At 47.8% G+C, this 27524-nt stretch overlaps 2 protein-coding genes, 1 long non-coding RNA gene and 1 pseudogene across 5 annotated transcripts; 1 reads left to right on the top strand and 3 right to left on the bottom strand.

Annotated features, from left to right (window-relative positions):
* Window positions 1–1520: 1520 nt before the first annotated feature.
* LOC123149443 (putative anthocyanidin reductase) lies at window positions 1521–3577 on the bottom strand. Its single transcript, XM_044569098.1, has 5 exons — window positions 3282–3577; window positions 2986–3164; window positions 2497–2721; window positions 1984–2363; window positions 1521–1807 (listed from the first exon to the last, which is right to left on the bottom strand). The coding sequence occupies exons 1-5, from the start codon at window positions 3499–3501 to the stop codon at window positions 1648–1650; spliced, it is 1164 nt and encodes a 387-aa protein (XP_044425033.1). The 5' UTR covers window positions 3502–3577; the 3' UTR covers window positions 1521–1647.
* A 4540-nt stretch (window positions 3578–8117) lies between these two features.
* On the bottom strand, window positions 8118–10188 carry LOC123149444 (putative anthocyanidin reductase). Its single transcript, XM_044569099.1, has 5 exons — window positions 9936–10188; window positions 9647–9825; window positions 9142–9366; window positions 8620–8999; window positions 8118–8431 (listed from the first exon to the last, which is right to left on the bottom strand). Exons 1-5 carry the CDS (start codon window positions 10072–10074, stop codon window positions 8272–8274), a joined length of 1083 nt encoding a protein of 360 aa, XP_044425034.1. The 5' UTR covers window positions 10075–10188; the 3' UTR covers window positions 8118–8271.
* A 4993-nt stretch (window positions 10189–15181) lies between these two features.
* Window positions 15182–19273, bottom strand: LOC123149441 (uncharacterized). Of its 3 annotated transcripts, XR_006474659.1 has the most exons (5): window positions 18938–19273; window positions 18395–18497; window positions 17480–18072; window positions 16617–17348; window positions 15182–16416 (listed from the first exon to the last, which is right to left on the bottom strand). It is a non-coding gene; the product is annotated as an uncharacterized lncRNA (long non-coding RNA). The 3 variants fall into 3 exon arrangements; XR_006474657.1 differs by having other exon boundaries at window positions 15182–17348; XR_006474658.1 differs by having other exon boundaries at window positions 15182–17311.
* A 5134-nt stretch (window positions 19274–24407) lies between these two features.
* On the top strand, window positions 24408–26927 carry LOC123153769 (ent-kaurenoic acid oxidase 1-like; annotated as a pseudogene).
* The last annotated feature ends 597 nt before the right edge of the window (window positions 26928–27524 follow it).

Raw genomic sequence — 27524 nt, 5'->3', positions numbered from 1 at the left:
GCAATGAAGTTCAGTTACAGAGATGGGATTGTGGCTCCCAAATGCCAAATGGGAAAACTGAGACTTCCAAATCTAATCCGGTTCTGGCTCCGGCTCATTTTCACCAAAGATGACCCATGTGATGCAGGAATGAGCCGCTACCATAACAGCCTTGATCATGCCGAGAACCTGCTCGGCAGTGCAGCAGGAGTCGTCGAAAACACGCCTATTCCGCTCTTTCCAGATGTGCCAACAACCATAGATTGCCACTTAAGTGTGGTATTTGGGGAGCAGGGAGGTGACATCATTCCACCAAGATGCCGGGGAGCATCTGGAGTCATTCTGCAGGAGGGGCGCCGCAGACAGAGCCAGCCAGTCCGTGATCAGGAGCCATACCTGTCGGGCAAAGGTGCATTGCAGGATCAGGTGACCTAGGGTTTCTTCCTCTCGATCGCAAAAGTTAACCTCCCCATTGTTTGGCCAACCACTTTTTTGTAGGTTGTCGTTGGCGAGGATTCTATCCCAAAGCATAATAGCCACATGAAGAAACGGCATTTAGGCTCGACTCTACCTTTCCACAGTTTCTGAAACTTTGTAGTTGCATAGCATCCTGTGTGTTGCTGGAGGTAGGCAGAACTAGCGCTGCATTGCAGGCTGGGAGTCCAACGCCAAGAGACCTTGTCGGGCTCGACAGTAAGTTGGACATCACGGAGAAGGAGCCACAAGCCAATGAACTGATGAAGCTGCAGAGCACCGGAGTCTGGACGATGGCACAGACATCCATCCAAGTCCCCTGGACGATGGCACAGACATCCATCAAGTCCCCTGGACGATGGCAGATGCGGCAGAGATATTCTTCTTGCGAGCAAGCGGGAAAAGATCAGGAGCTATATCGGGCGGAGCATTTTCATTAAGCCATCTGGAGTGCCAAGACCTCTAAGTCGCTCCATATCCGGTGCTGATCACGGCGGAGGCATTGAAGAGAGATAGGTCAGTTCAGTGCTGTCACACGGCGTGCCACAGCCAACCCAAGGTCTACTTCTGTCCATCCACTCGAAGTCTCAGACCAGGCCCATCCGAGGCGGAGTGCCCTACCGAAACGCTGCAGATCCATGATTCCCAGGCCATCATTTCAATCTTCTCAAGTGCCCATCGTCCTACAGCCGACAGTCCCGAGTTGCTCAGTGTGCAATTCGGCCATAACTCCTACAATAGTATACCTGTTATTAATTAACACAGTTCTGTGTATGTTTGTTACTTCACTGCTCCCTGTGCCTGAAGAAAGAACCTTGCTACTTTGGTCCTCTGTTTCCTGTTGCTTTTCGTGTCCAGACCTCCCGTTTTTCGGGTAGACACAAGTTGAAGATGAGCATTGGTAATTGTGTAGTTTCATAGTTCTTTGCCATGATAAAGATGTGTGCCTTTATCTGTTTAACTCATGTATTAAATTACATGGAAAATCCAAAGATCTCAGCGATGATATGAATGTGTACAGATTTCCAGAGCAAAAATCAAAGAACAAGCTAACCTTAAGCTGCCAGTAAATAGAAAAGCATCTCTGTTATTTATATATTGTTTTTCTTCTTTTAGTAGTACATGTGGTACTGTAAAATAATGAACAAGTAAAGAGCATACTATGATCACTTGCCCTGCACATCATTGAGTTCATCACTCCTGCTGGACGATGAGCTTGGATGCATCCAGGGAGCCCAGCCTCACAGCACAGTCGATGCTTTCGTCTAGTATCTCCTCAACCCCGTACTTGTACCTGAAGCCCAGTTCCCAAAGCTTGCTCCTCTCGGGGTGCACCCTGGCTACTTCATCAGTCCTGTCATGCACCAATTCAGCCAGTCAGCCGATTGCAGCAGCGCAACACATGATCATGGATGTCACCGAATTTCATGAGAAGCTCGACGATGAATCGATGGAATGCATAATAATGCCTTTTTCTTTTTTGCCGGGGTATAATAATTCTTTGTTGCAGGGGAAGAACTCAGTGCTTACTCTCTGAGGACTTCAAGGTGGGGGTACTTGCTGCTGTAGTGGTCTAGGATGTCGAGGGTCGTCGGGTAGGCGGCGGCACAGAGGAACCGGCCGGAGATGGAGGGCTGCTCCATGCAGAAGATGAGCGCAGCGCAGACGTCGTCGACGTGCACCAGCGGCACCGAGCCCAGCAGCCTCTGCAGGATCCTCGGCAGCATGAAGTAGGGATCTTGCTTGGTTACCGGGGCCACCATGCTCTGCACCGTCTCTGGGAGGTGGCTGAGCACCGTGTCGCCCCCGACGAGGCCCAGCGACAGGGTGACCACCTCGAACGCCGGGCTCTCGCCGTCGTTGTAGCTGAGGAGCTCCTTCTCTGACAGGACCTTGGACTCTATGTACTTCTGCAGATGAGCACCCAACACTGTCACTATGATGATGTTGCCACTAAGATTATCATTTTGCACCTAATGTACAGAACTACAGATCATGAATCCATGCTTCAGTTTGAAGGGCAAGAAGAACACTACCACTTACATCGAAATGCATGCTCCGGAGAGGGTAATCGACATCCAGCAGAGTCCAACAAGATTCAGAGATGAAATCGCTGTACACCGCGGTCGCGGCGCTGGAGGACTTTGTCAGCGGCGAAGCAGCCGTCACCGATGCGGTGTGGATGACGCGCTTCACTGTCTTAGATTGCGCGCATAGCCGGAGGATGACGCACACCCCATCCGCCGCGGCTTCCGCCGAAGTCTTGTACTGCCAGCAGAAAGTAGCGAAATGACTCATCAGCATCGACTGGTGGACTCTCAAGAAGTTAACAGTCTGAACTCTGAAACTGTATTTGTGCACAGCCCTATGCTTTTCCCCCAAATTGATCTCACAAATTCCATGCGATTCAGTTTGCGATCAGCGACCGGATCAAGAACTGATACCGGACATCAATCGAATCTTTCTACGCTAAAAACACGGATGACAGATCGAAGTGCCGGAATTTTCAGTTTCAGTTTCAGTTTGACTGACCTTGGAGTCGGCGGCCTCGTGCGCGGAGGGGTTGGCGACGAGGAAGACGAACTGGCAGCCGGCGATGGCCGGCGCGAAGCTGGCGGCGTCGAAGAGGTCGGCCTCGAACAGCACCAGCTGCTCCGGCGGCCCGCCGCCGGGGACGAGCCGCCGCAGCAGCCCCGCTTTCCCCTCGTCCCCTGCAGCCAACCACACCAACCAGATCGGATCAGCCCGGCGGCGCCAGAGTCCGCGAATCAGACACGCGGCTACAAACCTCATCGCCTACGGCGAGTTAATTAATGGAACGCGCGTACCGATGCTCCGCAGGGTGGCGTGGACGGTGTAGCCTGCCTGGAGCAGCTTCCTGACGAGCCAGGAGCCGATGAACCCGGCGCCGCCGGTGACGCACACCCGGACGCCGCGCCCGCCACTGCCCGCGCCGTTCCCCACTTCCGCCATTGCTGCTGGGTGGAGATAGAACCTGCTGTGATGTGAGGAGGAGCTGGGCTGCCGCTTCCGGCAGTTCTTCGCCATTTTTATACCGCGAGAGAGATGACCGTGAGGGGCAAAGGGGTTTGACTGTTGACCGCGAGAGAGAAGAATACAACTTGTTGTTCGCTTTTCCTTTTGGGAAAACAAGGAGAAAATGGTGAAAGGCCGTAAGAGCAACTCCAATGGGATGACCGGACGGCTATTTCGTTCGCTTTTTGTTTGTTTAGATCGGTCGTTCATCTGGCGTCTGTCAGTTTTTGATATGGGTCGGCAACATGACCAACACGCTGATTTATATGTGCAGGCGTGGCTGGTTGGCCGCCCAATATTACATTGATTTGCATTCACATGCACGTGAGTTTCCTAATCAAGCATGTCTTGATGAAATTGGGTGAACTTTTCAAACGTTACCGCTACTCCATGCTCAGACACAACATTTTCACCCTAAAACTAAAACCCTTGATTGTACAGACGTTCCGGACGCTCGTCTTCTACGATCATATTGTGCATGATCACACAAGCAGTCATCACCTCCCACAGTTTCTGCGTGCTCCAGGTATTAGCAGGAACCGAACGATGCCCCATCGAGATTGCAAAACACTAAAGGCATGCTCGACATCCTTCCTAGCACTCTCTTGCTCTTGGGTAAATCTTTTCCTCTTCTCTCCGACAGGGTTGGGTATTGTCTTGACAATAGTGGTCCACTGAGGATAGATACCGCCACCCAGGTAGTATCCTTTGTCGTAGTTGTGGCCGTTGACAGTAAAGTTCACCGGTGGGATGTTGCCTTCGGCAAGCCTAGCAAACACCGGCGAGCGCTGAAGCACATTGATATCATTGTGTGATCCAGCCATGCCAAAGAAAGAGTGTCGGATCCAGAGATCTTGAGACGCCACGGCCTCTAGTATGACAGTGCAAGCCTTGACATGTCCCTTATACTGCCCTTGCCAAGCAGAAGGACAGTTCTTCCACTCCCGGTGCATGCAGTCTATGCTGCCAAGCATCCCTGGGAAGCCCCTTCTGGCATTCATCGCCAACAAACGGGCTGTATCTTCAGCTGTCGGCTCTCTCAAGTACTCAGGGCCAAACACAGCAATAAACAGCCTTACAAAACTTATACAGTGACTCTAGGCATGTAGACTCACTCATACGAACGTACTCGTCAATGAGATCACCGGGCACTCCGTATGCAAGCATTCTGATGGCGGCAGTGCATTTCTGATAAGAGGAGAAACCAATCTTGCCGATGCATCCTCTTTGCACTCGAAATGGTCATCATAGTCGACCACCCCCTCTCTAATAGGGTTGAAAAGATGCCTACTCATACGGAAACGGCGGCGGTTTTTTTGATGTTTGAACAACGGGTTTGTTGTATCAAAGTAGTCCTTCCAAAGAAGGAAATGCCCGCTCTCTCGGTTGCGATTCAACGCTGGAAGGTGGCCCAGAATGGAGCCACGGAACAACAGCCGCTGGCTGTTGAGGTGGTGATGGACCAACACGGCAGCCAATATCTCCTCCTCGTCGCCGGACGATGAATCATCGGAGTCGCAAAGGAAATTGTGGAAAAAGAACTCGTCGGCGGAGTCCATTTTCGTACCTTGGCAAACTGTCGAACAGCTTGCGGGCATCGAAGAAGGAGACGGCCGGCGAGGGGAGTCGTGGCACGCACGGGCCAGCTAGCTGCCCTGCCGGCGTCCGACGAGCGTGCCGGTCGGATCTGGCCGGGGCGGCGAGGTGGCTTCTTGGTCGCGGGGCGGCTGTGCGGTAGGGGGAGCGACGGTGGGAAGCAGTTTGCTCCCCGGCGGCAAGACGGCGGTGTCGGGCGACGAGGGGAGTGGGCGGTGTTGCTGGGGGATGTGGAGGCGGCAACAGCTGGCAGAGTCGCCGGCAAAAATGGGCGGCAGCTTTGGTGACGAAGGAGGCGGGCGGGGTTGGTGTTGGCTAGGGGTGAGGGGGGAGGCCAATGTGCCACCGACCAGCGGGCCCGGGAAGAGGAGAATGCGAGCGTGCACGCGTCCGTCGCGTGTCCGCGCCGACGCAAATCCGGCTCAAAAATGGGCTGATAATGGGTCACCCGCGGACGAAAAGCGGATGCGCGTCCGTTTGGGTCGGCGCGTTGGGTCGCCTTTTGTGTCCTCGCCGACCTAAACGGACACAGGAGGACGAAAAGCGGATGCGCGTCCGTTTGGGTCGGCGCGTTGGGTCGCCTTTTGTGTCCTCGCCGACCTAAACGGACACAGGAGGACGAAATGGGTCGCCCCATTGGAGTTGCTCTAATATAAGGATAAGGAGTTAAGATGCGGTAAATATGAAGAGTCAAGATACGGGAAAAGCATCTCCACCTCCTTCGCCCCCCCCCCCCCCCCAGCGCACCGTTATTTTGGCCCTTTGGCTGGCGCTTTTTCGGCCCTAGGGGCGATCTAGTTTCCAGCCACGCCCCTAGGTGTCGGCCCGAAGACATTATAAATTCAAACTTGATATTTCCCGCTAGCCAAAAAAACGCCACAAGTACGGTGATCAGCGGCTACCACATAGTTCGACGATCACCATGCCACAGTTCGGCGATCAATCACTCGAAAGTTCGGCGCTCAAAAGGAAGGACGCGTAGGCAATGCATCAAACGAGCGGCGTTGTCCTCCGACATCGGACTGGCGGGAGTCGGCGTGCGCGGGCTGGTCGGCGTCGACGCAGCTTCTGTGCTGGGCGTCGTGGAGGCATCATCGCTCGGGCTTGGTGGCGGTGTTGGGGTCGGCGTGGGTCCATTTTATCATCTTGCGCATCAAACCCGAGGGAGGCGGCGGCCGCGGCCAAGCCGCTCGTGATAATGTCGTACATGTCGGCTTTCGTCGCATCGGGGTTGCCGAAATGCGATGATGAGGAGCGAGAAGTGCAGGGCGCCACGGCGAAGCGGCGGCGTCGGGGAGGCAGTGTAAGCTGGCGGCGAGTAGGTGTACGGGGGGTAACGCGGGCGAGGGCGTGCGCTGGGCGGGGTGGCCTTGCGGAAAGGTGATGTTGGGGTTGAACCCACCGTGCGCGCCGCTATCGGCGTAGCCAGGCGAGGGCGCGCACCCCCAGGGTTGTGGCGACGACGAGAAGCCGGCCGACGACCCGATGCTCTACTTACTCCAGGCTTGCGGGCCGTGGCCGCCGGGTGGATTCATCATCCCCGCGCAAGACGCCTCTGCCTGCTCCGCCGCGCGAGCCGCCTCTGCCTGCTCAGCGGCCACGTCCCGGGCCCTCTTGGCATTGAACCCGTTCCGCCGGTCGGTGGTGACAGCCTCCCAGCGCTGAACCTCTGCCTTCCAGTCGGCGTTCGACATGTCCGATGGTTTTGCCGGCGGCGCCCTCGGCTTCCTCTGCTTCGACTGGATGGCGCCGGCACCGGCACCGGCGCGAGGGGCCATATACTTCTTCGGCGGCATGGCGGCCGGATGGAGGGGAGATGGAAGAGAATGGCATGAGAAGAGGGCCACAAGGGAAGAATGGAGGGAAAGGGGGGAGGAAGCGGGGGATCGGCAGGAAAGAGGGTCGTTTCTCGCTGATAGAGCGGACCCACGCGCCTTTTCGCCTCGGCCGGCGCCCCCGGACGCCCCCCGAGGGTTTGGGTTTGGCTCGGGCTCGCCGACTGTTATTTTGGCCCAAACCGGCGGTAAACAAGCCCATGAGGGCGCGACTGGGCTGATTTTTCGGCGCCGACGCTAAAAAAGGAGGCCCTGGAGGGCATGTTGGGGGCGCGAGTGGAGATGCTCTAAAGACGTGCTCCGCAGCCACCGCCTCATCGCTGATGGTCGCCGCTTAAACCAACAGACGCACATCGTAACATACCCGTGGGACGAGAGCGCCCCATGCCTGAGCCTGCTGGGAGGCAACCGGCCAAGCGCCACCGTAAGAACCGCACCATCACAATGTCACCGCCTCCACTGGCCACTTCAAAGGCGTCCGACCGTCGCCCAAGCTGCCCGCACTGCGTCTGAGCTTGCGCCTCCCGTCAAATGTCTGGAATCATATCAGGCTAATGTTCTAAACTATGGAGTATCTATCTAGCATGCTATTATAATGACTTCTGTAGTGTTCCTTCCTTTTGCCCAAATTTGCTTTCAGAGTGCCAATGTTCTGATCTATGGAGTATGTGTCTATTATGCTATTATTATTACTATGGATGGCGTTGTTCAGTCTTGGTGATGCTCTTTGAGTGAAGGAATTCTTTTGTCTGACAGGAATGCACTTCATCATTTCCTTAAAAATTACCCATTGCATTTTTAGTTGTAGAAATTTTATTTTGGATCTGCTCCTCCAAAAGCCGTAACTCCTAAAGTAATGCCTGTCATTAGTTAACACAATTTTGTGTATGCTTGTTACTTCAGTACTACTCCCTGTGACTGAAGAAAGGACCTTGGTACTTTGGTCCTGAGTAGGGAGTATTGCATGGGCCTCTCTTTCCTGTTTTTTTTACACAGGGCTTTCCGTTTTTCGGGTACAAACAAGTTGAAGATGAGCATGGTTTTTGGTAAATGTGTTGGTTAATGCTAGTTTTTTGCCATGATAAAGAATTTTTCCTTTGTGTGTTTAACTCGTGCATTAGATTACAAGAAAAATCCTAAGATTTCAGCGATGATACCGATTTCCAGAGCAGAAGTCGAAGAACAAACTAAAGAACATACTATAAAATGTCGTTTTACTTCCTTTGTGTGTCTTTTGGTACATGCTATTATTTATGTGTCGTTTTACTTCTTTTGGTACATGTGTTACTGTAAAATGATGAACAAGTAAAGAACATACTATGATCACTTGCCCTGCACACCATTGCGTTCATCACTCCTGCTGCACGATAAGCTTGGATGTATCCAGGGAGCCCAGCCTCACAGCACACTCGATGCTTTCGTCTAGAATCTCCTCCACCCCATACTTGTACCTGAAGCCCAGCTCCCCAAGCTTGTTGCTCTCAGGTTGCACCCTCGCTACCTCATCAGCCCTGGCACCAATTCAGCTAGTCAGTCGATTGCAGCAACACAACACATCATCACTGATGTCATCGAATATCAGGAGAAGTTCGCGATGAATCAATGGATCCAGAGATCGATAAAAAATATACCCCCTCTGTAACTTTTTATAAGACATTTTTATCTTTGATTTTTTGCAGGGGAAGAATTCAGGGCTTACTCTCTGAGGAGATCTAGATGGGGGTACTTGCTGCCGTAGTGGTCCAGGATGTCATGGATTGTCGGGTAGGCGGCGGAGCAGAGGAACCGGCCAGCGATGGATGGCTGCTCCATGCAGAAGACAAGCGCGGCGCAGGCATCGTCGACGTGCACTAGTGACACTGAGCCCAACAGCCTCTGTGCAATCCTCGGTAGCATGAAGTAGGGCTCTTGCTTGGTCACCGGTGCCACCGCACTCTGAATTGTTTCCGGGAGGCGGCTGAGGATTGTGTCCCCCGCGACGAGGCCCAAGGGAATTGTGACCACCTCAAACGCCGGGCTCTCGCCATCGTTGTACCTGAGGAGCTCCTTCTCTGACAGGACCTTTGACTCTATGTACTTCTGCAGATGAGGACCCAACAATGTCACCATGATGACGTTGCTATGAATTTGTTCTTTTGTCGGTGCTAAGATTGGCATTTTGCATCTGACGTACAGATCATGAACCCATGCTAGTTTGAAGGACAATATCACTACTACTTACATCGAAGTGCGTGTTACGGAGAGGGTAATCGACGTCCAGAGCAGTCCAACAAGATTCAGAGATGAAATCCCTGTACACCGCAGAGGCGGCGGTGGAGGACTTTGTCAGCGGCGAAGCGGCCGACACCGATGCAGTGTGGATGACGCGCTTCACCGTCTTAGATTCCGCGCATAGCCGGAGGATGACGCGCACCGCGTCCACGGCGGCTTCCGCCGACGTCTTGTACTGCCAGTCAGAATGGTAGTAAAATGACCTGATCAACATCGGCTAGCTGGACTCTGAATTCTGAGACTGTATTTGTACACAGCCGTATCCTCACGAAACAGGCTTTCGCCGCGCTTTATATGCATAGAACAATTCAAGGATGATTCAGCTGGTGATCAGCGGCCGGTTATTGAATGAATACTGCAGTCGATCGAATCTATCCGCGCTACAAGCCTACGGCCACAAATAGCAAATCGAATTGCGGGATTCGAGTTTGAGTTTGAGTTTCAGTTTGACTGACCTTGGATGCGGCGGCCTCGTGCGCGAAGAGGGTGGCGACGAGGAAGACGAACTGGCAGCCGGCGATGGCCGGCGCGAAGCTGGCGGCGTCGTAGAGGTCGGCCTCGAACAGCACCAGCCGCTCCGGCGGCGCGGCGCCGGGGACGAGCCGCCGCAGCAGCCCCGCTTTCCCCTCGTCCCCTGCCACAAAAACCAGATCGGATCAGCCCGGCGGCGCCAGAGTCGACGAATCGCAGCTAGAAATCACATCACCAACGCTATGGCAGAGCTAATTAATCGAGCGCGCTTACTGATGCTCCGCAGGGTGGCGTGGACGGTGTACCCTGCCTCGAGCAGCTTTCTGACGAGCCATGAGCCGATGAACCCGGCGCCACCGGTGACGCACACCCGGACGCCGCGCCCGCCCGAGCTGTTCCCCTCTTCCGCCATTGCTGCCGCCTGACGGGGTCGAGATGAAGTGAGGAAGAGGAGCTGGGCCGGCGCTTCCGGCACTTCTTGGCCATTTTTATGCCGCGACGGAGAAGACCAACGAGGGAAGAGGGGTTTGACTGTTGACCGCGAGAGAGAAGAATAACTTGTGAAAAAGGTCCACATAACCCCAAAGTTTCACGAATCGACTGCTTAACCCCCTGAACTACAAAACCAGGCGTTTAACCCCCTCATGTTTCCAAAACTCAGACAAATCCCCCCCTAAGTCTAATTTAGGTGGTTTCTATAGGTGGTGCTTACGTGGCAATTTATAATAGTCAAAGAAAAATTATGCCTTCCCACCTGCGGTGGCCCGCGCTCCGCCACCACCGACTTACACAGAAATGCAAAGGTGCTTAGATGAGGTGCTAAGCATATTAAATGCCTTAGCAACTCAAGTCCACAATGCAAAGGTGCTAAGCTTTTGGGTGCTAAGCATCATGCATTTAATTTGTTGTAGACTCAGAACTGTGCTTCCACCTAGGTACACGTGCTTAGCACCATTTCTTCCTGGGGTCACCATACTACTCTCTCTCTCTCTCTTCTTAACTAGCATGCCACATCATATATTTTTTACTTAGTTGACAATCTTAGCACCTGTACAAGGTGAAGCATTGGGAGAGGCCTAATAGCGAGAAATTTTAGATATTTTTGAGTCTGAACCTTGGCCCTATGTCCACCTCAGCATTCCCCTACCGTTGACTTATGCCATGTTGGCAAAACCACGTGTTGAAACTGCTTATAGCAGGGTGAGGGGGTTATGTGTCTGTTTTAGAAACATGAAGGGGTTAAATACTTGGTTTTGTAGTTGAGGGATTTAAGTGGCCGATTTTCCTGACAGTTCAGGGGGTTATGTGGTCCTTTTTCAATAACTTTTTGTTTTCTTTTGGAAAACAAGGACAAAGGCCACCGAAAAAAGACCAAGCCATAAGGAATAAAAGTATATTTCTTCCTATCTTCACGAGTGGGTTGACTGGTTCTGTGGTAGATTTGCTCTCTTTCAAACAGGTTCTAGTCCCGTTTTATATAGATAAAATACAATAAACCAAAGTACACGATCGAAAGACACAAGATTGTGAGAAGACCCTCCTTTCCTATTCGTAACAGACAACGCATCGAAGTCGCCGTGTGAGACGTACGTACGGGAAACAGATCACCCTAGTCGCTCTCGCGTGCGGCTGGGCGAAACCCTAGCAACCACCGCCTGCTTGTCCTCCCCGCCCCCCTTTCCACGCCACTGAAAAAGGGTGTCGCTGGGCGAAGCTCGGCTGGAGTCGGCGGAGGCAGGGCCCCTCATCCCTCCTCCACTGGTGGCTATGGCGTGGGACTTGGCAAGCGGGCAGGTAGCGCGACGCTGTCGCAGGGCGTTGCAGCGGCATCTCGAACAACCGGGCCTTAGGCGCCGCGGTGTGTGGACACGATGGTGGCTGTGTGGCGAAGGTGGCGGGGCGACTGGTGCCAGTTCCGTCAGATTTGGCGCTTGGAGTCACGGGTTGTGGACAGCGAGGGCCGGTGTTCTCCGTCGTGGGGCGATGGTGTTGGCGTGGCGGAGGCAGCGGTGTGGTGGCGGTCCTTGTGCTCTCATATCGCATCACGTCAATGATCTGCATGATCGGTCCTCCTCGATCTGGCCATCGACGTGTTCCAGAACTACTGCCAAAGATCTTGCCCAAGGATATCTAGATCGAATAGTATCCGGTCGTGCGCGTCCATATCAACCTACATGGCTCCAGGAGGGCTCAGCGCAAAGCTCTGTTATTTGTTGACACCATGGGACATGCATGCATATCGATTTCCATGGCACAAGCAGGGCGGAGAAACTCTTGATGGCTAAGATCAGAGGATCAGTAACGCGGAGTGGGCCTTGAAGGCGATGGAGTTAGCCAGGTGTTTGATAACTTTCAGTAGCAACAGTGTCAAGTGGGGGCGGCAATACATGAGGATTTCATTTTTGGTGGTGCTCCTTGGGTGCCGAGTCGTGACTTTTAGTGTGAAAACCTAAGGTCTGGCCTCATTGGTTGTGCTTCACAATTGCCTTGTTGAAAGTATTGTTTTGAGAGTTCGGTCTTTCTCCAGGGTGAAAACCTATGATCTTGGATAGGGCGACGACGATGCTTGTGCATTGTTTCCTTCTTGAAGACGTCGCTTTTGGAGGCATTTTATATTTTCGGGTGTTGTCCTTGGTGGTGGTTGTGTGATGATGCTGAGATGAGTTGATCACTTTGGTGAGGCCATTTTTTCCCTTTCTTTTTTGTTTTCTTTTTGGGTTGTGTTCATCCTGGATGTCTCGGTGACTTCTTATTGGTGCAGAAACTGGGTGTAATTGGTATCTCCATGATATTAATATATTCCCCTTGAAAAACAAAGCAAATCTGAAGTTACAATATGAAACATGGATCGATAATACATTGTCGTGGCCCGATGGACGACGCTTGAGCTCCATGACAATGCCTCCAGGAGGGTGACAGTGTCAAGCGTCCCGCTGCAGAATCCATAGAGATGGATTTTCTCCCGGAGGCCTGGTACGGGGAAGAGATCCACGACAACGTCCTCATAAGGATAGTGGCACCCATGGGCGCCGGCGCTAGTGCCAAAGCGCGAAGCTTTCGCTCGGGAACTCACCAACACCACCATGAGACACCTAGATCACCATTGCGACAAAGACCAGCTCGTCCAAACCAGGGCATCGCCATTTCTGCTGGAAGAGAGAAGGTCAAAGCCCCTGCCGCTACTCCCCTCGCCACCCTCATGATCAAGTGTTGAAGGAACCACCACCACAATGGAGTTTGCTCGAGAGACAATCGGGTAGCCCATCGACCGGGGCTGCCGTCCCAGCATCCAAAGACAAACCCATCACTGACGCCATAACATGTAGATCTACAGAAAAATATTTTAAAGAAGGTGATGGTAATACAAGACATTTTTCATCTGAAAGCCAGTGGAAGTAAGACGAAAAACTACATTTCCTCTCCTTTTGCTGATGAGGTTGAATTAGAGTAAGAGACTGATCTTATTGAACACATAACTTTACAAAAAAATATTTGGCCCCGCTGAGATCACCTCCATTAGACTTGATGGTATTGAGTGTTCTCAGTTCAATGAGGGTGGCAGGAAGATGCTGACTAAGAAATTGTCTTTGGATGACATTTTTGTGGCTATCTTTGGAAAGAAGCATAATAATGCAGTTTTCCCTGATGTTCTTCCAATTGTTTTTTTCATGAATTTTGAAAGATCAAGTTCAACCTGCTGGATCTTATCAATGATTTCCATTCTGGCAACTTGGGCCTTGAGAGATTGAATCATGGCATTATTGCCCTGATTCCCAAGGTTCCAGATGCAAATGTCATTCAGAAATTCAGACCATTTTGTCTGCTAAATGTGTGCTATAAGATTATTACAAAAATATTAGCAAACATACTCGGTCTTGTGATTGGTTAAGTTGTCTGTGATTCCCAAACTGCTTTCATCAAGAACAGATACTCGGTCTGGTGATTGGTTAAGAAAATGCCAGATGATCCTGTAGCAATTATCTTCAGTTTCCGTCATTATCTCACCAAAGAGAAACCAAGGTAGCGGAAGCATGGATGAGGGAGTCGCGAAGATCGAAAGGACGATGCTGGATATCATGAACAGAGCACATGGGCGGATCCTGGTTTTAGCGAGTTCCTTTTTCTGTGGTTCTTTGTAAAACATTGGTAGTTTCTTTAATGAAAATCGACGAGGTGTGATCGTTCTTTAAAAAAAAAAGATATTTATGAAAACATGCATGCATGCGAACATGATATAGTACAAAACAAACGGATCATAACATTGATCAAAACACTTGCAAGTTGCATCCGAACCCAAATCCACTTATGAATATAGAATAAAGAAACATGTGGATTAACAACCCCGGTCCTGACATTTATGATCGTTCAAGAGCAACATGGCAATTTGCAGAATGCAGTCTGCTAGCCTCACGGAGGATTACGGATGTAATCTGCAACCTCTGGATCTTTTCTCTTTCCCTTTCTTTGAATGCATGGATCGATTGTGCGCAATCAATCATACACGATCCAAGAATAGAACGGCGTTTACCTTCCGAAAATCGAGCCGCGCGACGACGGGGACGTCAGAAATGGAAGATGCCGGAGCACTTGCGCTTGAACCACCGGAGCCCCCGGCGGAGCGAGGCCTTCACCTTCCCCTTCACCGCGTACGCCTTGTACCCCGCCACCCGCCGCCGCCGCTTCATCTCTGGGTCGTTGAAGCAGCACGTGCTGACCCTGGGCACAGTGCCGCGTCGTTTCGTGGTGGCCGGCGGCGGACTGGGGAACGGGATCGGTAGTGCCATGGCGAAACCCGACAGATTAGATCGGCGGGAGGGATTCTTGGAGGCGGGGTCCGGCGGCAAGGACGGCCGGACCGGAAGGAGTCTTCCCGGGATTGGCGATGGAGGCCGGCTAGGGAGAAAACAGAAATGGCAGACTGGGGGGGAAGGAGTATTGGGAGTAACGTGGGGCTGTGAGACCCTACACGGGCGTAATTTGGAGTATCTCGTCTATTTTCCACATGCACCGTGAGGATACTCGGGCGTTGCTACTTTAAGGGAACTAGTAAGCTTACACGTGAAAATTCACGTATATAGAAAAAAATTCAATCATAGTAGCCAAAATTATTACCAACGAATTTGTAATTGAAGTTAAGTTTCAAAAAAGCTAGTATAATTAAGAAAATTACTTTGTAATGTACCTAAGTATTTATGTACAGATTCAAGGAATTTAAATTCACAGCTTCATTCTCTTTGAGCTGCTGTTGGTCGTTCTTCAAACTTATGAATACCAATGAGCTACGTATACATACATTTACACCTTTTCTCTCTCTAAATCCCATTGATGGAACAACGTAACAGAAAACACATCGGTCCTTTTGAGTAAATCAATGTGTCTAGAAGCATATATATATGCCAGTGGGTTAAAATGCGCATTACCATAACCTTAATATCATCATAAGTAACATGAGTACAAAAATAATATAAGCTTAAATGAACTCGTACATAATGAAAAGGCAAGGAGATATGCCATGTCCAGTTGTCCACAAGGATCAACATGCTCATTGGGGAAAAAAGAAACCCACTCTGCCCTTTACAAAAAAAGTCATGCCACCTGAGATACAACACCGTTAATATTTCCTCCTCAAGCATATGGGTGGCCTGCCTACACAAATCATCAAGATTGGTACTGCTTTGCCAGTAACCTTGTGGCAATATCTGGTGAGTATGGTTTTCTTGAACACCAAGGGGCATGGATCTCCAATACGTTGCGATAGATGTGATCTATCTTGTGCCTCATTTGAATGAAAGGAATATAAAAATTGTCAATAAAACTATGTAGGAGTGAAATTCAGCACAACCAAAAAGTGTTAATCACTCACACAATTAAGCAATACTGAAAACTTTTACTTGGATTGGGTTGAAAACTTTTACTTGGATTGGGTTTCTCTATTAGCTGCAAACCTTAAGATTACATAAGATCCTTACATTACAAACAAGGGGAGATTTTCAACAAGCTATTGACAATTGATCTGTAACGTTAGCAAGGTAGATCTCGATCCCAAAGCCATGCCATTGAGACATGTATTGACATATACTTGGTGAAGAGAACTCTGCTGTCATATGTAAATTTACCTGTCCTCCCAATCTATCAAATGGCATCTAAAGTGTGCAAGAATATTATCCCCAGAGCTATAATATTACTGGCATGCTAAATAAAAAGGCAGTGCTCTTGCATGTTGTTGGCCTTGCTGCATGGATGGAAGCATGTCTATCTTCTAATTTATTTGCAATATTTAAAATTTAAATTTACACAGATAGGTTAGAACATCATTCCTATAGGACATGAGGTGTTGCAAAGGCACAAGGATTCACAACAGTGATTATATGAGGAGTAAAAAAGCATTTAGGCTACATCTAGAGCTATCTATGTATGTCCAAATTTTCATCCAGCAATGGTGAGTACAAAGATACACATAATATGAATCAATTGTACTCCCTCCGTCCCATAATATAAGATCGTATTACATCCAATTTTTGAGCAAAATGAGTGCAATAAGATATTATATTATGGGACGGAGGGAGTACTTCCATTTGGACGCTGAAGATAACTGCCAAATACTTAAAAAGAAATTTGGAATAGGGGGAACCCGTTCAGTCAAGTCCAGAATTCAGCAAGAACTGCACAATGTTCACAAATGTACTGGATCACACTTCACTGAAGCCTGCTCCTTGACTGATTTATGTGCACATAGCCACGTAGTGAAATGCATCTGGAAGCAGCAGAAATGTTAAACAAAATAGACGAAGGAGCAGAAGCCCCGATCTTTTCCCAGAAATAGAATGAGAGTATGTAGATTCAGAATTTTAGATTAAGGAACATTGACCAGAGGAAGGATCAGCAGTACAGAACCAAAGTAATGAATAACTTATGGTAAATTTGTAAGGGTCATTTGAAACCGAAGTATTGCACCTGATCTACTTCTGACGAATACCACAAAATCATGAAAGCTCCTCAACAGCACCGTAAACCAACTGATAGAGAAGCAAAGGAGATGACCAATCGTTCAGGAGGCAGGTAGCAATGATGGCTCACATGGATTTTGTATTTTGCATTGAAGGGGATGAATTTGCTCATCACCATAGTTAAAGGTAGTTTCAGATGATCATGATTTCTGTATTCATTAACATGGCATACAGAAATTAGCAAAATCAATGAAAATGGAAGAAATTAGCAAAATCAATGTTATTGGTGGACAGAGATTTTTCTTTAAGATGTAGATCTCAAAGTAAAAGGGCAGCCCCAGTGCATGTAGCTCCCGCTTGCGCAGGGTCTGGGGAAGGGTCCGACCACTTTGGGTCTATTGTACGCAGCCTTTCCCTACATTTCTGTAAGATGTAGATCTCAAAGTAAACAAAGTAAATAATCATGTCCAACAAACGATAGACAGGCTACTCATTACATGAACCAGGTGTAGAGAGCTACTTGTAGAAACAAGTAATAATGACAAAGTGCAACCAATTCTTCTATCTTTATGTAACTATGCGTCAATAGGCTCAATATACCTCACTTGTAGCTGAAGTGAAGATCGATTCTGGATCAATGCAAGCTTCCGGGTATCTCCACAGTAGCAATATCATAAGCTTCTGGGTTGTTGCACTTGCTCCCTTGATATAGTTGAAGCAAGAAAAAATATTCAGTAAACTGAAATGAAAAAATTTTATAAGTAGAGAACCATCATCATCGTCAATAGGTCAGAAAGAGAAGCGCCCTCACCGCCCAACCACTTTGTGGTCGCTGCAGCGAACGAAGTGAGTAATATGGTCGTGTTGTACCTCAGGCAGTAGGGGGACAGTGTTGAGGGAGTGGAGGTGCTCAGGTGGTCTCCTTGCATCATTATCTTCCGTCTAAAATTGATGCAGTTGGGCTCAAATAGATCGGCGCGGTGTCACGCTCGGCAGCAATACCTCTGTATATCAGCAATCTCGACGGTGGTACAGAAAGAAAAGAAGCAGAAGCATCAATTTTTTTTGTGGAAGGATCATATACTGGGAAATCCCGTTAACATGAGAAAATACTTGTGTATTAGTACAACATGATAGTATTGTAAGTTTGTAACTCCTTGTATAATGAATATTTCAGAGATTTTTCTTTAAGATGTAGATCTCAAAAGTAAACAAAGTAAATAATCATGTCCAACAAACCATAGATAGACTACTCGTTACAGGAACCAGATGTAGAGAGCTACTTGTAGAAACAAGTAATAATGACAAAGTGCAACCAATTCTTCTATCTTTATGTAACTATGCATCAATAGGCTCAATATACCTCACTTGTAGCTGAAGTGAAGATCGATTCTGGATATGCAAGCTTCCGGGTATCTCCACAGTAACAATATCATAAGCTTCTGGGTTGTTTCACTTGCTCCCTTGATATAGTTCAAGCAAGAAAAATATTCAGTAAACTGAAATGAAAACATTTTTAAAAGTAGAGGGGCTTGGTGCCAAGCATTTCAAATAAAACTAACATCTCTAGGACCGTCTTCTCAAAAAATAGAAATGGAAGACCAGGTAAATTTTGCAACAGTCTCTACTTTTATGAAGAGTCAACTGACTATCATAATTTTTGGAAGGGCTATGACTATCACACTCATGAACAAAAAGATACAATACATCATTGGGAAAATGGCATACTAAGTGCATATTGCGAGAAAAGATATATATAGAGTGGCTAAACTCTCCCACACTCACCTTATCTTATAACCTGAAGGCACATATCAGCATACCCAAGCTTCTTTTTAGACTTATTCCATTCATAGTTGGTAGCTGCTTACCCATTGTTCTAGAAAATTCACTGATAACAGGAACAACAATGATTACATTGCATCAAAGAAACAAAAAAAAATGCAGCCAAGTAATTCTGGCATGGTACTACCTCACTATTCAACATGCTTTTGTATCAATCTACACTTGTGCCCCGCCCCACTAAAAATCCTTTGTAAACCACCACTTAAATCTAGGGTTGGGATAAAGATGAAATGTCGAATATAATCCCCCAACAGCAATATACACATGTGAATTCTAGCTGCAAAATTGAGTTGACTGGTGATGTAATCGGATTTTTGGATGAGTCAAGTTTCTTAAACATGTTTATGGTACAACACTTTTGACAAATGTATCCATCTACCATTACCAAACTTAAGACCTCAAAACAAGGTTTTGCTAAGAGAAACAAGATCTGAATTTCGTAATATGAGAATAGAAATTTGCAAGAGAAAGAAGCCGAAAACTTACAAATAGAAGGGGAAGGGCCGGTAGCTGGAGGAGCAGTACTACGGAGAGTCGGAGCAGCTGAGGAGGCCGTGCTCATGGTGGTATTCCGTGCAGCGGCGACCACGGCGGTTGGTGAGCAGCATGGGCATCCATGCATGATGTGCTCCACTGCTCCTCCCCACGGCGTAGTGCCCAATTGGTCATTAGAGATTATATACACAGGAAGGTGAAAAAGGAGAGATGTTGAAGGAAAGGAATAGTCACGGGATTTGAGGAGATGATTAGGAAATTGTTTTGGAAGACTATTAGGAAGCTTACAATGACGTCTGAAGCTTCCTTTTGCTTTTGCTATTTGGGCCAGCCAAATCTCACGCAAAACTGATAAGAACCGGGCATGTGTTAGTTAATATCCAGAACCTGTTTATTTGGTGGTCGGGTGCCGCGGCGCGGCGGCTCCTGCGGCGACCCGCGGCGAAGGGTGCGGCGGCTCGGTGGCTCCCGCGGCGTAGGGTGCCGCGGCTCGGCGGCTCCCGCGGCGTAGGGGTGGGGCGGCTCAGCGGCTCCCGCGGCGACGGCGGGGCAGCGAACGGCGCGGGGAGGATGGGCGTGCGGAGGGCCCGCCCGTGGTGTGGTGTCCGTTGGGGGGGAAGAGGGGAGGGGTCGTGCGGGCGTTGCGAGGAGGAGGAGAGGGGAGAGGTCGTGCGGGCGTGCGTTTTGGGAGTGGTTTTTTTTTCAGCGGCGGTGCAGGTTAGCGAGGATGGATGGATCAATGGCTTAATGCGTGGCTTGGTGTGTTAAACACGGGAGGATTATGGACCATCGGATATTGTAGATGAACGGATAAAATTGCTTGGATCTGCCCTTTTCTTTCTTTTATAGGGGTAGTAGATGCATGTTCCAAATGATGAACATAAATTCATCAAGCATCAAGGAAAACAAACGCACAGTGGTCAAGCCAGAAAAACAGTACTCACTGAAAGCCATATAAAACCTATATAGCTAAAATGATTGTTTTCCGAAAGTTTCATCGATGGTTAAGTCAAATTTGAAATAAAATAGAATTCTGAAAACATAATAGCATTGGCCATGTTTGGAAAAATTGAAGGTAAAAATGATTGGACAAACTTCCGATGCACGAGCCACGCCAAATTGAGCTCAGATGCCGCCGTCCACCTGCCCGCGCCCATTTGATGCCTAGTCGTGCCGCCCTGCCCCACGCGTCCGGCTGGTTCCACGACATAACACTGCCCCATCCGCCCACTTAAGCTTGTCGCCGCGCGGGATTGCCCCGGGCTAATGGCTGGGCCGAATAGAGAGAAGGAAGAAATGACCCAATAACAAGTGGCCCCTACATGTCAATAGATCTATTTGGAGTTAGCGTGTTAGAGCAACTCCAATGGTTCCCTTAAAAAGCATTCCCTAAAACAAGTTTTGCGACTTCCCATAAGTTTTAGGGAAAGTTTTCTTGGAGCAACTTTTGTTAGTTCAGGTAAACTTCTTGCCCTAATTGTTTTTTTTTATTTTCATTAAACCAATTTTATATTATTCCTCTAGGGCCCGTTGGTAAGTGCTGGCCGCCACCGGCGGCCGGCAGCGCGGGCGCGTGGTGCCACCGGCAAGGGCCATGTTTGGTGGTGTAGCAGGCGGGGAGGGGGCATGAGCGGCGGCCGCGGCGGCGCCACCTCCTCCCGGCGTGGTGGTGGCGGTGCGTCATGGCAGTGCAGCGGCGTGGCGTCCTTCCAGTGTGGTGGCGCGGCGGTGGTGGTGCGATGTCGCGGCGCGATGGCGTTGTGGCATGGGTAGCAGCGGCACGGCGGCACTCCGGCGAGTTTCCAGTGGGACGGCAGCGTTCGCTAGGCCGCGCGTGGAAGTTTCATGACGGTTATCTTCCCTCAAAAAAGATATGGGATGGCTATTTCCTGTAAATCAGCGGGGAGAAAGGACTTCTTTTGCGGGGTCCTCTAAAGATAAAGACAGTTTACAGAAACTGTAGAAGAGGTTTTTCTGCCCCAACTTTCTGTAAATGGCGGTTATTTTATAGATATGGATCTGTTGGAGTTACTCTTAAGGATTTGCTACAACACGTCCTCTAAAAGCATCTCGAGAAGTTACCCAATAAATTATCCCTAATAAGAGGTTATTGGAGTTGTCCTAATATTTTTTTATGGTTGTTGTTCATCCCCAATATGCACCTGAGACACGGGGTTGTATGGCGCAGCCAGGCTTAAATTAAGTCTGTAAACCTCAAACGGACCAACCTACTCGAGGCTTCAAATAGTATTTTAGATTCTTGATGAGTCGCTGCTTGAGCGGTCCAAATGCTAAAGCACTCTGTTTTGCCATGTACTCATCTTTCGGAGTACCATACAAATGATGTCGAAGGAACCGCAAAGCCTGGGCATTCTCTAGTGTGAACTCTGGGTCTATGGGCGGCGATTGGGTCTGCCAACCGATCGCCCTCAGAATGCATATGTCTTCACAAATAATCTTGTAACCAGAGGATTCACTACCTCTCTCCTGTATCTCGCAACAGTACGTGGTTCCCAACAATTTCCCTAGAAGCACCTTGAATCAATCTCCCCGGAATCATCCAAAAAACTGAGAGAGTTCTCGTTGTGAGTCGATGAACTCATCTTCAACTGTGATTAGAAGGGAGGGTACAGAACGAAACTAACCTTGGGATGGCGATGTATTGCGTGAATCGCAGGTCTCCCCCGGGAGCCGGCTGCCGTCCAATTTCTTCATGCACGCTTGCGGGCTCGTCCCTCTGCTCCCTGCCGCGTCTGGTGGACGGTGCGGCCATGTCGCACCGCCACGCGGGATAGTGCCAGGGACTAGGTGCCGGCAAGCCCTAGGATTTCAGCAGGGAAAAGAAAGGGGTAATCGTCGGCGAGTGCGTGAAGCAGAAGGATGAAATGCTCTCTGTGTATTGATTCCACCCACAACGGTACAAGATATGCAAATGGAGCCATAGCAAGAGGCCCAATAGAAGTGGCACGCAGGCCCGGACGTGGCTCGGATCCTAAATACAAGGACTACATGTACATAACAGATAAATACATACATCACAAGTTAACACGTGACTGGGGAGAAAATAGTTTTTTACCCCTTTCTATTCGGTGGTGGGACCCCTATACACAAATTTGGAATCACACACATTGTGGAGATGCTGTTAAATTGGATGCCGATGCCAAATTCCTTTGTAAACTGTAATGCGGAAATTCGACAGCAACACACGTACGTGTGCACCCTGACTACTCCGCTTGGCGGTTTGCATCTCTTTACTTAAAGAGTCAATTACACCACCGGTACCACAACTTGACGCGAAAAGTCAGTTTAGTGCTACAACTTGCGGCATACATTGAATTGGTGCCATAACTTGGCTTGGACGTGCATATATGGTACAAATCACGTTTCTATACGAACACGGTACTGATTAGGCACGCCGATGTGCGCGACTGGACGACGTGTGTCTGCTATTTGAGCAAGAAAAACCATCGGTATATTTTGTTCTCATGAAAAAGCACCTGGTAGCGATCCATATTTTTCTCGCAGTTCTCGCAGATGGGGGCTATTGTGCAAAAAATTTCATCCAGGTATTCGATCACGTGACCTGAGGTATGCAGTACCGCCGGCCAAACAAATACACCCAACATCATTACTTGTGATTCCGTTCTGACTTCAGTGTGCTGGAGTCCCAGCGACCCATTTTACACCGTTATTTTTGTTAAAAAATAAAATACATGTAAATTGTAACCGCGTGTTAAAGTAAAATAAATTTAAAAATAACAGTGAAAACTTTCATATACTAATATTTTTTAAGTCATGAACATTCTAAACTTTTATTAGCATTTATTAAAATAAAATATATATTTTATAAATTCCTAAAAAAAAGTAACGCTGTTGGGGGGTGTGGTGGCCACTCACACATGGTGGCATGTGTTACATATCGCTGCTTCTAATCCTAGCCAACTATTTTTACATTATATGAATATATGTTTTGAAAGCATGAATACTTTTATATACTACATGAATATTTTAAAACTTATTTAAGAATTTATGAAAGTATATAGTAAAATAAAAAACTTTCTTAAAGCATGAACACTTTTATACACAACATGATTCTTTTTAATAGTGAACCTTTTTAAACTCTTATAAACACTTACTTTAAGCATGAAACTTTTGTAGTATATTACATAAATATTTGGATGAAACTGTGACCAATTTTAAACTTATATAAGAATTTACCGAATATATGTTCTTATTCAATATGCAAATTATTACATGAACAATTTTGTACTTCATAATTTGATATATGGATAAATACTAAATCCATACACGATTGTTTCATACATATATATTATTTATAACACACTATTATATTTTACATATATTCTATAAATTTCTGAAAAGAGAAGTGTAAAATGAGATGTAGGGACTGCAACCTAGTTAGCAGTCAAAAAATATACAGCAGCAGCATCCAGTTATTAATAAATGTGGCTGATTGTCAGGTGGTTATACTTGCGCTGCTGCTAGCTACAGGTTAGTTGTTTGAGTCCCTCACGTACCAATTTTTCATTTATTTGTGTGAGGCTGACAAGTGGACCCTTGTAGCCATGGCATAGTATTTTTCGTGAGAACAATATTTCGAGGTTTATTTTTTGCAAAAAAGCAGGCCGCGCGTCCACTTTGCCGCTAGTCGCTGACAGCAGGCCCCATGCCACGTTGGCGTGACTAATCACCATCCTGTTTGTATAGCAACATGATTTGCACCGTATATGTACGTCAAAGCCAAGTTATGACACCAGTTCAATGTATGCCGCAAGTTTTAGCACTAAACTGATTTTTCATGCCAAATTGTGGCACCGGTGGTGTAATTGACTCTTACTTAAACTAACCTTTCATGTAGTCCATGAGGTGACATTCATGTAGCTAAACTAGGTTTGTCACATCGGTATATTCATCAGAGATGCCCCTAATTAAGTGCCAATGACGCTGCGTTGGGACTTAGCAGGGTTGTCTGTACTTATACTATATACGGCATCCACCCGCTGGAATAGTGGAGCTAGCTAGGGCCTAGGGCCACACCCACATCACTTGTGTAAGCATCGACATACGTAACCATATACTATGCTGAATGCCTATTAATTAGCTAACCAGCCATGCAACTCGTGAGCTATTTCTCTAGCTAGCTACCTTGATTTTGTACCCATCTGCCTCCGCACACCAACGGATCGGCCACTCGGTATCCACGCTCGTTTATATATACATCACCTTCGACTGCTCGTATATTCATCCCAATTTCTGGAGAAGATAGTCGAGTAGAAGTGTAGAACTACTCCCTCCGTTCCAAATTACTTATCTTAGATTTGTCTAAATACGGAGGTATCTAGCACTAAAATGAGTCTAGATACGGGATGTATCTAGACAAATCCAAGACAAGTAATTCGGAACGGAGGGAGTAGCAGGTAAGCTAGGAGAGATGGTGGTAATGGAAGGAGCTGTGGGTGCGTGGGCATGGTGGCTGGGCCTCCTGTTCGGCGCCATCCCGCTGCTCTGCCTCACCGTGTGGCATTCCACCGACGCATGGTACTGCGCCGCCTTCGCTCTCAAACACGGCGGCCGTGGTAGCAATGGCATCCGCCGGCGCCTCCCGCCCGGCCACATGGGCGTCCCCTTTCTGGGAGAGACGCTCTCGCTGCTCTGGTACTTCAAGCTGGCACGCCGCCCGGACGACTTCATCGGCGCCAAGAAGGCCGCGTACGGCAACGGGGCCGGGATGTACAGGACGCACCTGTTCGGCTCCCCCAGCATCATCGCCTGCTCGCCGGCGGCCAACAAGTTCGTGCTCCAGTCAGCCGAAAGCTTCGGCATCCGCTGGCCGGTGCCGGAGCTCGTCGGCATCACGTCGGTGGTGAACGTGGAAGGCAGCAGCCACGCCAGACTCCGCGGGTTCATCCTCGCCGCCATCAACCGGCCCAGCTCGCTCCAGACCATCGCCACCGTTGTGCAACCGCGTGTCGTAGCGGCGCTGCGAACGTGGGCGGATAAGGGTACCATCGTCGCCGCCACAGAGATTAAAAAGGTAATTTTTCGACAGAATTAAGCCAAGCATGTATACCTTTTTAGAATTGCCAAAACACTAGTCACTTTTTTGTTTGGTGGTGTTCATAGTAATAACGTCTAGGAATTTAGGTGAAGTTTCAGTCACATTTTTTTGTTCGTGTTATGTATTTGTTTCAGTTGGTCTGTTTTTATGCAGTTGCGCTTTTATTTTGTGCAATTGCACTTTGTTCTTTCTGCCGCAGTTGCACTTTCACCTTTAAGTTTTTTGTTTGTTGAAATTGCACTTTTTTGTGGAACTTTAATACATTTTTTTGGTGTAACTAGAACAATGCCCATGCGTTGCAACGGGATATAAATATTCTAGTACGTTAGCATGTGATTTATCTGTCAATAATAATGCGATTGTATAAATAAGTGTTCATCAAATTCTGTCCGTGAATTATCTTATATTTTGATTAGAAGTTTGGTAAGTAAATTAAAGTGGAATTGGTTCAGAAGGTATGTAAACTAAGGTGATTGATTATCATATATACGGAAGGTTGGACGAAGGGGTGGTGGGAAAAAAGGTGAAATGGGAACCTTACGTTCTTTTTAAGTAGTACAGATTGCACTTTTGCCTGCGCAACAATATTTTTATTAGTGTAATAACTGTACTTTTGAGGGGAGCAAAAACTGACTAAAAAATTGAAAATTGTTATTCACCTGGGCTCTAGACACTTGCATAGTTAATTTAGGCACAATTTACCTTTTCTGAACTATGTTTGTTTTGTTTATTTTATAATTAGTTGTAAAAGGAAAAACCTATTAGCGTATTTTCAAAAACAAACAAACTAGTTGAGCATATAATACTATCATAATTAATCCAGTGCAACACTAAACCCAAGTTTGATAAATCAATGGGGGTGCAGGTGACGTTTGCCAACATCTGCAAGATGTTCATAAGCATGGAGCCATCGCCTTTGACAGCCAAGATCGATCTGTGGTTCGGCGACTTGCTTCATGGTCTGAGGGCATACCCCTTTGATTTTCCAGGGACAGCATCTCACCGTGCTCGAAAGGTATTTTGCTCGCTCCTTTTTGCATGTTTCTCGAAGTGTATATCTCTTATTCCACCAAAACAAATGCGTACTTAATTACTTATTTGTAAGTTAACGATTCTGGCTGTCATTCTTTCACCAGTACAGGCTGGGTAGGTCATGCATTCAAAAATATGTGTAACTTTGATATGAGAAATGTGCAACTACATCAACTCTTGGAGTTCCATACAATCTTTTGTGCAATTCTGGACCCCTTAATGCGGAATTTGGTCTCATTCCTCTGAGGAATTTAATGGTATGCAGAGTCGCCGGAAGCTAGACAACGATCTTCCGAGAGGAGCTGGAGGCAAGGAAGAAGGTGAACAAGCAATGCGATGATCTAATGGGCGGTCTGATGCAGATGAAGGACGAGCAGGGAAAGAAGTTGAGTAATGAGGAGGTGGTGGATAACATTGTTTCCCTTGTCATCGCTGGCTACGAGTCCACTACCATCGCCACCATGTGGGCTGTCTACCACCTCGCAAAATCCCCCGTCATCCTTGCCAAGCTTCGAGAGGAGAATATAGCGATGAGCAAAAGCAAAGGTGGGTCGACGTCGACAAGTTTGATGATCACCCACACCGACATCCCAAAGATGAAGTACACGGCCAAGGTGGTGGAGGAGACAATTCGGATGGCCAACATCGCCCCCATGGTCCACCGCGTGGCAAACAGGGACGTGGACTACCGCGGCTATACCATACCGAAGGGCTGGGCTGTGCTGGTATGGTTGAGATCCTTGCACACTGATCCCAATTACTACGAGGATCCCCTCTCCTTCAATCCTAACAGATGGGATGTAAGTAGACTATCTAAAATAGTGGCTTGCTTCAATTTTTTGTCTTATTTAGTTATCTGAGCTCAGTTAACCACCTAAGCAACTACATTTGGAGCAGTTTTTCCTTTGGGCAGTCTCTGGAAAGACAAAATCATGCCTCCGAGATTCTAAAAATATATCCCACAAAAAGATATTTAAGAAATATAAAATTTTCATAAAAGTAAGTTACAGTTTGCAGTATGTGCTTGTGAATTGTGCTTACAAAATACGACCATTGACTATTTAAGTAAAACTAAAGAAATTAACTTCATGTTATGCATTATCTTTGTTTCTTTTCTAAGGAAATTTGTGCTTATACCAGAATACACCCCTGGAATGGGGGGGCATCCTCAACCATCTTTGATTGCAAAATAGCAATCTATATAGCAATGTTAAGCTACAATAGCAAGATCACGGACAGAAATGCCATAAGGAATCTAGAGTAATCTCATAATGGAAAAACGTTCTGTCCTTCAGAGTTGGAGGCACATCCTTTGTGCATAGAGCTCCCATTGCAAGGCATCTCTAAGCTCTCTCTTGAAACCACAACTTCCATTTGGTGTCACTTATTACAGAAGACAAGCATTGACAAGATATAGAGCGGCTAAAAACATAGCAAAGCAGAGCTACATGCCGTTCAGCAGCAGCA

This window comes from Triticum aestivum, chromosome 7A (assembly GCF_018294505.1).
Source record: "Triticum aestivum cultivar Chinese Spring chromosome 7A, IWGSC CS RefSeq v2.1, whole genome shotgun sequence".
Taxonomy (NCBI): domain Eukaryota; kingdom Viridiplantae; phylum Streptophyta; class Magnoliopsida; order Poales; family Poaceae; genus Triticum; species Triticum aestivum.
This window is presented reverse-complemented; position numbering and strand designations above follow the sequence as displayed.

Bases quoted from the DNA above. Each gene is read 5' to 3' on its own strand.
- LOC123149443 (XM_044569098.1), bottom strand. From the start codon at position 3,501: ATGGCGAAGAACTGCCGGAAGCGGCAGCCCAGCTCCTCCTCACATCAC. The intron at 2,722-2,985 runs GTCAGTCAAACT...TTCTGCTGGCAG, and splicing joins ACGAGGCCGCCGACTCCAAG to TACAAGACTTCGGCGGAAGC. The intron at 1,808-1,983 runs GTAAGCACTGAG...GGTGCATGACAG, and splicing joins CACCTTGAAGTCCTCAGAGA to GACTGATGAAGTAGCCAGGG.
- LOC123149444 (XM_044569099.1), bottom strand. From the start codon at position 10,074: ATGGCGGAAGAGGGGAACAGCTCGGGCGGGCGCGGCGTCCGGGTGTGC. The intron at 9,367-9,646 runs GTCAGTCAAACT...TCTGACTGGCAG, and splicing joins ACGAGGCCGCCGCATCCAAG to TACAAGACGTCGGCGGAAGC. The intron at 9,000-9,141 runs GTAAGTAGTAGT...CCTCATCTGCAG, and splicing joins TCCGTAACACGCACTTCGAT to AAGTACATAGAGTCAAAGGT.